A 12319-nucleotide genomic window follows, 5' to 3' on the forward strand; every position below is an offset into this window, starting at 1 on the left:
TTACAACCTCCAGCACTTGACCTAAGATTTAGACCTCAAAGCTCTGATTATTTAAGAATAGCAATTTGCTCACCAATCCAAGGGAACTGTTTGTTCTGGTTGAGGAACATGGTGTGCCCAAAGTTAGCAGAAAACGTGATAAAACCATTGAAAGTTTAGTGCACAACAAAAGCTCAGAGAAGCCCCTCATGGTGAAAAACTGTTAACAATGGAGGAAGAAACATCAGTTAATCACAGCTATCCACTAGTGTTTTCAATCACCATGGAGCTAGCTGCATGAGAAAATTTGAATGTGGTCCAGGGAACACCCCATATAATTTTTCTACAGACCACACTGAGGGCAGGATAGACATTTCTGTTAGATGAAGCTGTCTAGAATGTGCTGAAAGTAAAGCACAGTTGCTTTGTTTAGTCCATAAAAGATTGTTCTTTAAGCACTGTTCCAAAGTGCTGCAGCTGGTAACAGAGGTATTACAGTGCTGTAGAGGCATCACTGCCTAGGGATGAATTCATTCCTCTTGCCTAGTCAGATGTTATACGCAGTGGAAGAATGTAAATCTGGATGTCTAAATATGATGGGATCCTCTCTCTTGCTTGGATAGAGAATGTGTTACTTCTACCTCCGAGGAAGTCACAGTAGAAATCAAGGGTTGATGGCTCTATAACTGACCTATATTTTTAAAGCCTTACCAACTCATCTGTGTAGGCCAAGAAGATGTTTCTGTGTTGCAGAAGAATCTGGCTTTTGGGGAAGGACAGGTCTTGCCATTATCAAAATCTCCCAGATACTTGGTTTGCTTAGTTCTCACATGTGCAGTATTAAACCAAGTGCCAGCTTGGGATCACCGACAAATTTTCCCCTCCTGTTCTGAGCCCAGACAGACTCTATGTGGGGCACATCCCACTTCCTGGGGTCTCTTAATAGTTTTAGTTGATAAATTACATGTTGCTGCCATATAAGACACTGGTGAAGTTGTTCTTGCACACCCTACTGCGATAGATTGCTAAAGCACTGTCTTGGTTTAACTCCCGCAGTGGGATATTAAGCCATATTTTGTGGCTTGTGTCATGAGATGGAATGTGGAATGTGTTACTTGGGGACCTTTCTTTACCTAGATGATGCCTGAAGTCACAAGCAGTCCCTTGAAGTCTAATGTTTCTGAAACAGCTGCAATGCTCCTAACATCCCTCCAGTATAGTTATGTCCAGAGTGGAATAAATGAAGAAAAAAATCAATTCTGGACATACATAAAACCTCTGTATTTTCACAGGTATTATAACACAAAATGAATCATCCTCATTTATGACCTGAAAAAAACTACAGTATGTTTTGATTTAGGTTTTTTTAGCCAAATCCTACTTCTGGTATTTTGGGAAAGTGGCACTATGCAATACACATGACACTGGTGCAAAAGCAGATTTGTCTACGGTGCCTCAGTGCAACACATGCTGTCTTGGTTTTCTAGTGGACTATGCAGTGGAACAAGCTCACCAAGGGGTGTTCTTCAATCAAGGTCAGTGCTGCACCGCAGGCTCACGGATTTATGTGGAAGAATCAATCTACGAAGAGTTTGTCAGAAGAAGTGTAGAACGTGCCAAGAGGAGAGTTGTGGGGAGTCCTTTCGACCCGACTACAGAACAAGGCCCACAGGTAAAGCGACTGTGCTTTGGCTCTGCAGCCCAGGAGGTGCCTGGAAGTGTTTAAACTCTGCTAAGACAGAGGTCAGTCAGTGTGCACACACAGTCCAAAATAGCTGACATGATACACGGTTTCAAGGTTAAAATTCTAAAGGAATTCTGAAGTGTTTCTCATTAAATAAAAAAATCTCATCTTAAATATCAATATTTGCCTCCCAGTTTTAAGAGCAAGACTTGGATCTTCAGCTTCTGAGATATAGCTGTAAACTGTGAGAAGCTCTCAAAAGTGCTCTGTGAGCACTGAGTTTCAAGAAATGTCTACAACCATAACTGTGCCTACAGACCCATGAATTCTAAGCAGAAGATGGGCATAATCAGAGAGAAGTCTTTAGAAAATCTTCCTGCCACTAATAACCATTTATACCATTTCCAGGAAGTTAACCTGGGACAAAAATTAATGATCTGTTGGGGTTTTTTTAATGTGCTTATAAAGTAGACTGTTTAGCAAGAATGTGGGTTGAGCCACAAACGTCAGGGGACACAGCCTTAAGAAGACTGAGCCCAGAGTTACAGTCAGCAGCTACTTGTAGGTCTTTGCATCTCCAAAGAGTAGTGAATATAAGCCTGAACCTACTCCCTGGGACATGACTTGCCTGAAAAACCCTGTTTTGACTCTACTGTCAAGTACACGGTCTGCAATTCAAATGGCTTCCTCTCTCTTTCAGATTGATAAAAAACAATACAACAAGATCTTGGAACTGATTCAAAGCGGCATTACTGAAGGAGCAAAACTTGAGTGTGGGGGTAAAGGACTGGGAAGAAAGGGCTTCTTCATTGAACCGACAGTGTTCTCCAACGTAACAGATGACATGCGGATTGCCAAGGAGGAGGTATTTACACACACGGGCAAGATCATTTTAGAGTGTTCTAAACATGACTTTTTGTTTGTTCGTTTTGTTTAATTCCTGAGACAAAAGATTCAGAGTGGCAATTACCACTGCATTAAAAAGAAAAAATAAAATCTTTTCAGAACTCCTTATGAACACAGCAACTGACACCATTTGGGTAAGGAAACTCAGTTTTTGTCATTGGCTGTAAGGTCTCAGACCTCAAAGAGGAGGTAAGAGTTGAATGGATGAGTTCTACTGAGGCACCTGCTTGGGAAATTCATGCAGTTTTACAGACAGATATTAACACTAGTAAATGTTGCTGTGGTAAATTTTAAAGAGTACAACAGGAGAGAGAAGATAATTTAAAAAGTGGTCTAGTTTATTAATTGATGATTAATCCTTTTTTGCAGATTTTTGGGCCTGTTCAAGAAATACTGAGGTTTAAAACCATGGATGAAGTTATAGAGAGAGCCAACAATTCTGATTTTGGGCTGGTAGCTGCTGTCTTTACAAACGACATAAACAAGGCCCTGACAGTATCCTCAGCAATGCAGGCTGGGACAGTCTGGTAAGCACAAGTTATTGCACTCCTGCTCCTACAGACAAAGACTCACTATCATTATGTCACCTCAGTTTTGCACCCTTCCTTAAAAATATTTATCTAGACAGTTCTAATGGTGAATCACCAGCCAAGACATAGAACAGCTGCAGGGAACTGTTGGGACTGTTGGAAAGGGAGAGCACCTTTCCCACTGCTGAGTGCATTGCTGAAAACAAACAGTATAAACCATCCTTCCTGCTGAGCAGAGAAACCCGCTGAGGTTTCTGCTGAAGGCACAAAGAATCCTGTGCTTGCTACAGCACTGAGGAACTGAGGGGACGCCTCCTCCTTAGTCTTTAGGAATAGGTAACTGCCACCTCTAGAGTTTACTAGCTTGCAATTTAGTGTGTCAAGCCTGGGTAAACAAAAGATCTGCAAGAAATTAGGGAGGAAAAACAGGCAAATTCAAATGTAATAGCTCTTTGTTATAAAGTGGCATTGAGGTTTGTCAGCAGATTAACAGTTCATTACCGAAGCTGTGTCCAAGTGCAGTGTGCGCTCCCTCCAGTCCTCACAGGTCAAATCCCATTCTCCTTATGAGGAAGGAGCAGATCGGGGTTTTTTTTTAGCATAAATCCTCATTTGTTTTCAACAAAAACCGAGTTTGTTACTACTAAGAGGTGTACAGTGTCCTTAGCTCCACAAGTTTCAGCCTCTCCCTGAGTTATCCAAAGGTGTCTGACAGTGGAGTGGGACTCAATGCCTCTTCCTGTTACAGGATAAACTGCTACAATGCCTTAAATGCCCAAAGTCCGTTTGGAGGATTCAAAATGTCTGGCAACGGGAGAGAGATGTAAGTATTACACTGCTCTTTGTTAAATCGTTTTCAACTCTACACCTTAATTAACATTAGTGAATCCTTCCATGCCAATTAAGATCAGGAAATATTCCAACCTGAGGATCAGGGCATAATATAAGGTATTTTCCATCATTGCCAGTTCTAAATGCAATTGATTTGCATGGTAAGACCACTTCTCTCTTTATTTTTTTTTAACATTGCAAACTACCTGACTGGAACTCTCTTCTTATCCTGAAAGGAACTGAAAAATTTTTGAGTATTTTTCTGAACTTGAAAACTGTGTTTTCTGTAAGGTTTTTTTAGCCCTATTCATCATCACTCTTTCAGAATGACCCTCTTTTTGGTACTGCTGTGTGCTTGTTGACTGCTTTGGTGTACTTGTTTCAGAGTTGTTTTGCCACATGTTTTGCCTCTCTTGCTATGTTTTCCTTTCCTTTCATCAGTTTTTACTGTATTTATTAATATTGGTCATCTGAACTTCATAAAAAAGTTATCAGCTTGCAGATTTATAAACAATGTTAAATGAAATCAGGCCTAGAGAAGGAGGCAAATGTGTTTACATCCCTTTCAAAAAATCACTTTCCATTACAAAGCTTTCTGACTTTCTTATTCCATTTAGAACTAAGTGCCAAATATTTTGAAATGGAGCTCCACGCTCAAAAACTGTCCCATGTACCTAATTTAAAGTCTTACCAGTTTTTCGTTCTCATTGCAATCACAAGGAAGTTTAGCAATTGCATCAGCCCCAGATTGGTTACATACAAAGGATTCAATTAATTTCTGTGCGGGAGGCAAGAATACCAGATATGTCTCACCTAAGTTTTCAAAATAGCTTATGGCTAAAGGCAAACTCAGCAGTAAAACTAAAGTAAGGTCAAACTCTTTAAAACTTTAAGTATGTTGAAGTATACAACTTGATCTATAAAATAAGCTCTGTGTAGTCTGAAGTATTTTCCCTCGTTAGGGAGTACTTTGAATAACACATTCATACTATTCTCCACATTCATGAGTTATGAGGTGATCTCACACTGGCATAAATATGTCAGCTCATCTAACTCTTATCATTGTGAAAATATTCTAAAACTACTAAGCTCGATAGAGCACATGAGTAACTTGACACCCAAGAGCGACCCCACTGACTCAGGGGAGGTTAACTGGGCAAGCAAAATATTCACGTGTTGGTGTCGTGGAGCTTTGGAGAGGGGGAAACCAGGCAGAGCCCCAGCTCCCATGGAAAAATTGTTGGATACTTGATTCCCATCTACAGCTTTGAAAGTATTCATCATAAACAATACATGTTTGGAGTGGCAACAATCTCCATCTCACAAAGATGCCTGAAAACCTACTTATGAATAATTATTCTACTCCTTTCAGAACTGCTTTGATCAGATAGCACCCTCTAATTCACCTCCCCCACCCTGCATTAATACCTGCATACCTTTTATTAAACTGCTACAGTTTCTTAGATCCTTGTTTTTAAGGGATACACTTTACAGGATAAATAATGTTGAGTCAGGCAACTAAGAAAATAAATAAAAAACAGTGTTCATCCATACATAAGTCCCTCATTTAAACTCACAAGTTTTCATCACACACGAGTAAAAAATGAATCCAGAAAGCTGAGATCTGTTATACTCATTTTACACATCCACAAACCACAGCAGGGTATGTGCATCCTGGTAGAGACTCAGAACTCCTGTACACAATACAGCTCATTCCTGCTTGCATTAAGCCTACTTACAGTATTCTTGGATTCTTGAAGGGGTCTAAAAGACATGTTTTTTTACATTCATGGTTCTTTAAAGCTTCTTATCACTATCTGGGCAATACAAGTTTAAATCCTGTAACTAAAAATTGGGTGACTCATCCCAGATAGCCACATGTGGCCATTTTATGTTAGAATTTCCAAAAATTCTGGTCTTTCCATTCTACTTCAGTACTATCCTTTAATGTCACAGGAATTATCATTTTCTGAATGGCTCTGAGATACAGCAGTGCACAGCACTCCAAAACACAAGTGCAAGCAGAACAGCTTGGAGTTGTAATTCTTTTCCTTATCTTTTTTTCAATTGTACTGAGAGAGGGAAGAAAGTATGTAATATTTCTTTTCGAAAAGCAGTTTGCTCCCCTTCCCTCACACTTACACAACCAAGGGATACCACCAGGCACATCTGACCCATGGGCTCCTTCCTTTTCTCAGACACAACCCTTGTTCTCATCGAGCCCAAACTGCAATCCAAGAAGACCCAAAGTGGCCATAGAATAGGATGTTACTGCTCCCTGTCTTCGGCTGTGGGGACAAGGGAGCCCTTTAAGTGAACACACACTGACTCTTCTGCTCTGAATGTCTGGCATAACCCACCTTCCTATTCAGCAAGTGCAGCTTTTCAACCTTTGAAAAATACTTGCCTTAGAATTCATCACAGTTGTCCACTTCCAAACCTTTGGCCAGAAGAAAAACGTGGAAAGCCCTGAAGCCTTGAGTTGAAGAAACAGACAATAAATGTCTTTAATTTTGTTTGGCAGACCAAGATAAGAAACCAACTGGCAGCTGGAACACGAAGTTGTTGGCCAGGTTAACTCTTGGCTTCCAAGAATGTGTCCAACAGGTGTCTGGAGCTCTGCCATGGTCCTGCTGAATCCAGCAGAAACCTTCACACAGAGACTTACTTAGCAATCGTTATTGGGCTCCAAGCTGCTCCTGGTGACAGCTTCCACTGAGCCCTGAGGGCTCAGCTAAGCCTGATAAATAGCTAAGGGTTTGGTCATTCTTTGGAGACAAATCTACCACTTTCTACTCCCTGGGAGGGATGGTCCAAATCAATGGGAACCTTTCACATGGCAAAAAATCTTCACTAATATATTTTTTGCATCTACTTAGACTGTGGTACATCTTAAAAATGCCTACTGAATTATCAGCCTGAGTTAAATATCAATTATATCACATGTAAGGCTTACCAAGCCCACAGGCACATCAGAAAGTTTTCAGAACTGCAGGTGAAGTGAAATGGGCTGGTATTTCTGCCCAAATTAATTCACTTGCTAAGGAAGATTACAGGAGTTCCACCCCAATGTTATATTTTTTGTTAAATCTATGGTGTAGAAGTAAATACAAAATAAGCTATGCAACACTTTGCTTTGAACAGTGGCCTCTCCCTCCATTCTGAAACACTTACTAGAAGGAGGTTCTGAGGAATTCCTCTGAAATATCCTTTATGGTGCAGTTGGCATTGAGTCCTGCACAGGAGAATCCAGAGGGAAGGTGGTATTAAACAGTGAACATATATAAGTAATGGAGCAATATTGTGTGTGTTTTAGGGGTGGGGATAAGAATTCAACAAAGAAACAAATATCTGTAAGAGTTCATGCAAAATAACCCTTATATGAGTTCATATGGAAGTGATACTCCACCTCCAGACTTGGACTGTACCTGTTTGGAGGTGGGGACAGTGTTTACATACACAGCACTTGGATGACATATTAGAACTTAACTGACGACCTAAAGACTTGCCCATTAATCAATATAAGCACAGCAAAATGCAAATACCTGGACTTCAGAGAAGAGAGGCCTGAGTCCCAAGAAGCCCTACAATATCCACTCTAAATCTCAGCAGAGCTGCCTAAGAGATGAGCCAGGCTGCAGCTGACTGCAACAAAATGTTGATAGCATTCAGAAACACACGTTTCTTAAGCATAATTTATCCAAAGCATACCCTCCCTCAGAGGCAAGTGTCAGATGACAGGGACTGAGTAAGTGGCTGCCTTTTATTGTGGAGAGGATTTTATGGAAGGTGCTGTGCCAGGACAAAAAAAGGTTCTTCTACAGAAATCTAGAGGAAACCTGAGCAAGCTGGACCCTCTTCCACAGTACATGCAAATGGTGATTCCTATTGCTGGATGAAAAGATCAGTGGGTTACGAGTCAAGTTCATCTTTGCCCAGGGTTGTGAGTAGTTCATTTTTCATTGTACTCAGTAGACCTCCTCTTTCTTGAGTGCAAATATAAGCAGTCATTTCACTGGCCAGTGGTGTAGGTCTTGGTGTTTGGACATTTTCAAGGTCTGGAAAGGACAGAGGGCAGCAATTCACTCCCAACAGTTCTATCAACAGACAAAGAGTATTTCTGGCTTTAAAGTTCTGTATCTCCTTATCAAATGCTGGAACCATCCATTGTTCTTCTGACCTAAACCAAACTGGAATTTTATGTTGTATCTTACCTTAATCAAGAAATCACTTCACAGGTTTTTGCTTAATATCTGGTAAAAGCTGACACTGCAATTTGTTTTTTAGGGGTGAATGTGGATTGAGAGAATATTCTGAAGTTAAAACTGTGACAATAAAGATCCCTCAGAAGAACTCCTAAAATAATGAAGAACCGTGTTGTGCAGAAGAGCACATGATGCCACCTTCTCTATTCCTTATGGAGACCAGCACTCAGGAATAAAAAGTGTTACACAATATATATTTAAGAAATTAAGTTGCAACATATATACCGGCACATAACTGCGTACGTAATGCAAACCAGCTCTGCATGTTTTCATAAAACTCTCCTGAGAATCATTACATCTTTATAAAACAAATCATAACAAGAGATAAAGTTGCTATTGGGCATCCTTTAATAATGGTTCTAGCTATAAAACTGTTAAATGCAAATGCATGCACACACACAGTTATCTCTTCTTTAAATAAACAAAGTAAGTCTCACTGTTTTCAGGTTGCCTTCTCAAACAGATCTGCCTTGTACTGACATTGTAGTTTCAATCAGGGCTCTACAAGCCAGATTTTACCCAAAACACTGACAATGAACAGCACAAAGAAGGATCACTAAAGTTCTTAAAAAACGAAAGACCCTGAACGGTGATGACCCCAAACCTGGTAGACTGGCAACTTTCCAGTTAGCATGGTCACACAAAGAGGTCAGCTGGGGAGGGAATCAACTCACCATATGGACAAGCAAAGCCAAATACCTACCAGTGAGATTTGGCTTTCATGGCTCACAGCAATTTGGATTTCAAAGCTTATTTTCATAATTACTTTCTGTCTTGCTATAAGCAAAAGTCCTCCTTCACTTACAGGAACTTGAACGGTTTTACCTGCCTGCCAAAAGAGCAAGGCCAGACAGGGTGGGAGGGTGTTAACGAGAACAGGAACAGATCCCAAGGCTTCACAGAATATTTCAGCTTTTACTGCTCGTCTAGGTTTGTTATTGTTGTTGTTGTTGTTGCTACTGTTGTTGCTTTCACCTTTTTTCTTTTTTAAACAAGTATATGCACACGCAGGCTCCATTTATTTGTCTGCTATTAAACTGCCTGTGGTTACACTGGGAATCACTAAGTTACAGCAGGAGGAGCCCAGCCAAAGGGCACCTGTCAAGAACTAAGCCTGAGTTCAGTTTTTCCTTAATGATGGCTTGCCATGCTCACCATGCGTGTGAGCCGTGATGTTACTGGCTGGTACTGAGTTTGCAATTACATTTGGGGGGTTTTTGGCCCAGGACAAAAATATAAGCAAGTTCTTTCAGAAGTGAGGTGTTTAAAACCTGTCACATTATTACCTGCTGCCCACAGAATCTTTTCCAACTTGTAACTGACTCACTAAACACTATCTCTTTCTTCTTTCCAGCTGCAGAGCTCATCAATTCCCCAGGCTTTTTTTTTTTTTAAACAGGTTTCATTTTCTGTTTTAACTTAGAATTAAGAAAATCTCCTTTAAAGTACAGTAAATCATCTACCCCTTGTAGCTACATTATCTGGAGTGTAAGGACAGAATTAGGACCTCAGGTGTAAGTTTACCTGGTGGCAGTCTATAATATGAATGTTGAAAACTCCAGACCTGATCAGCAAACAATTTCTGTACATGCTTCCTTTGCTCTCTGAGGAATTCCTCTTAGATTTAAGTTGTAGATGTCCCTCAGCACGCTGCTGGATCAGGACAAGAGGGTCCAGCACTTTGTAGTGTGGTGGCCCTCAATATTTTGTAACTCATGTCAAACTGTGTATGTGTTTTTAAAACAATATGTATACATGTTGTTATTCAGAAATGACAGTACATTCACAGACATGGAGATAAATCAAAGTATTCCTGAGTTGTTAAATTCAAATGCCATATACTTCTACTGTAGTGTATGTCAGAGTGGAGAGAAACAAAATACAGCAAGTAAGAGATTAGTTATCTTTTAAACTGCAATATAAAATGTGAAAAAGGAGATTTTACTTATTTTCTCCTATTTACTTAAAAAAGAAACTTCCTGTGCTAACAGCATTTACACCATGTACTCTTTTGTATTCTTTTTGTGTATTTTGTATGTCTGTGCTTTATTCTCAATACATTCAGGTAAATAATATAGAGTTACCATTTTTTTCAACCCTGTCACTGCAGCTCCATTTGATGTACATGGATTTGTGAAATCCTTTTTTAGATGTACCATCTGCATGGATCCAACAAAACATTTTTCCAGTCCCTGCAGCTTTTTGTTACAGTTTTTAATCATGTATATAGTTATATGTTATTAAAAAAGTCAAAGGATATTTTCTATGAAGTTTTTTCCATTAAAAAGGTTTAGAGAAAGACTTTAGACTGTGAGACTCCTTTATTGTTGACAGAGCTATAAAAATATTAAAAAAAATATTTTCTTAGCAAAAGATCTGCTCTCACAGTAGCTTTATTTTCATTTGCAAAAGTGAATGAAGTAAAAGGCCAATTACATTTTCTGGAATATTATTGCAGCTGTATGAAAAACACTTGTGAATTGCAGATCTAGGTCATAGTCAAAGTTCATCCTCACCCTCATGGTTGTAAAGTTGAGCTATTGGGGCAGGTCTGAAATCATCAAAAACAGTGGGGCACCCTTGCAAACTGCTGCATCACAGCTTGATTTTTGGATAATGTTTAAAAAAATCGTGATGCCTTTTCTTTCTCTCGTAGATGAGTCACAGAGATGATTATATTAACACTCAGGTCTTTTATGGAGTGACATTCTACTTGTCTTTAATTTCAAAATGCTAAAGTGGGAAAAGGACAGGCTGAATGTATCCAACTGCCAGTAAAATTCCCATGGCCAGGTACTACACAACCCTCCCTCACTCCATCGTTACTTGCATCGCCAGGAGCTGCATTCCTCTGAAATGGTGCCTGTGTAGGGAAGTAACTGCTCAGTTAACACAGCCAAGCCTCTTCATTGTGTGGCAAGCAGTGCTGGTACCTCAGTGTCACAGACTAATACTGCTGGTTTAATCAACATTCTGCAGGCAATCACAGCAAAGTAACTTGACTGGAATAGATGGGATAAAAGAGAATAGAACTTAATAATATGAGGGAAATTGCATTCTCAAAAAGGAGTACTCTTCCTGAAAGCCTGGGATATCAGATATATATTAACCAGAGTATCATTTCTATTTCACTAGTGGCATGGACAGCTCTGTTATGGGACTGTGGGTGGACAATTAGCACTTTCCACATTCCCCATCCCTCTGACCTGCTTGCAGCCTGTGTCACCACTCCAAGCAGTCACACAGGCACGAGCAATGGAGTGCTTTTCTGTGAGCAAAATGAATGAAGGCAAGTTGTTCTGGAACCCACTGAAAACAGGGAGTGTTGTCATCTAAAGAAAGGAACAAAGTTTAGTCCATAATAAACAAGCATTCTGTGGAGCCCCAGACAGTGAAGTGAATGTATCAATAAAAGTATGTGCAGGTGTAGTAAAGGGTGAGTTCAGAAATAATAACTATGCATTTTTTCTGAGAAAAGGGTGTGAAGAAGGGCAAAAAGAATTTCAGTTCTGCAGCCTTCAGACAAAGCAATGGATATTGATACTACCAGGATAGCACTCATACATTTATTGGTGCTCTGTTACAGAGAAGTCTTTCTCCCCATGGAGGCCAGGAGGAAAAAGCTTGCCTTGCATGTGCAGTGGAACTGTGGGTCACAGTGCCCTTTTATTTCCCAGTTCTGTCTTGTTAAAAAAAAGAACCATAATAACACTGAATTCAGGGCACCAGTTGAGCTGGAGAGGAAGACAAAGACAAGCAATATACTGTACTGTTTACTTATGACTCTGCAGGGTCCCACCTACAGCTCTGGAGAGCTACATTTACCACCTTACATTTGCATCCATACGTCTCCATTTACTGCATGCTAAGTCCATCAACACAGGAAGTTATTTTTCTCATAACAACTTCGTCCCACAATGACTGATATTCACAGTGCTGTATCTATCAGGAAGCAGGAAAAGCCTCTGTGGCTATTAGATGCCATCAGCATTCCCAACCCATTCAAACAGACTTCTCTCAGTACATTAGACTACAGCTGCATAAAACACAATATTCTTCCTCGTCCTCGTTAAACACATAGTTGTTTAATTCTTTCTGTATCTTCACTGTATCTTCTGTGTCCA

General features: G+C 40.0%; 1 protein-coding gene across 1 annotated transcript in view; it reads left to right on the plus strand.

The window, feature by feature from the left end:
- ALDH1A2 (aldehyde dehydrogenase 1 family member A2) overlaps positions 1-10444 on the plus strand; it is a 54000-nt gene extending 43556 nt beyond the window's left edge. The window contains exons 9-13 of the mRNA XM_071568640.1: positions 1467-1651; positions 2364-2528; positions 2939-3096; positions 3848-3922; positions 8218-10444. Of these exons, the coding sequence (XP_071424741.1) occupies positions 1467-1651; positions 2364-2528; positions 2939-3096; positions 3848-3922; positions 8218-8290 (656 nt within the window). The 3' untranslated portion in view covers positions 8291-10444. The remainder of the gene's footprint in view (positions 1-1466; positions 1652-2363; positions 2529-2938; positions 3097-3847; positions 3923-8217) is intronic.
- Positions 10445-12319: the final 1875 nt, after the last annotated feature.

Source organism: Pithys albifrons, chromosome 13, assembly GCF_047495875.1.
Source record: "Pithys albifrons albifrons isolate INPA30051 chromosome 13, PitAlb_v1, whole genome shotgun sequence".
NCBI classification, from domain to species: Eukaryota; Metazoa; Chordata; class Aves; order Passeriformes; family Thamnophilidae; genus Pithys; species Pithys albifrons.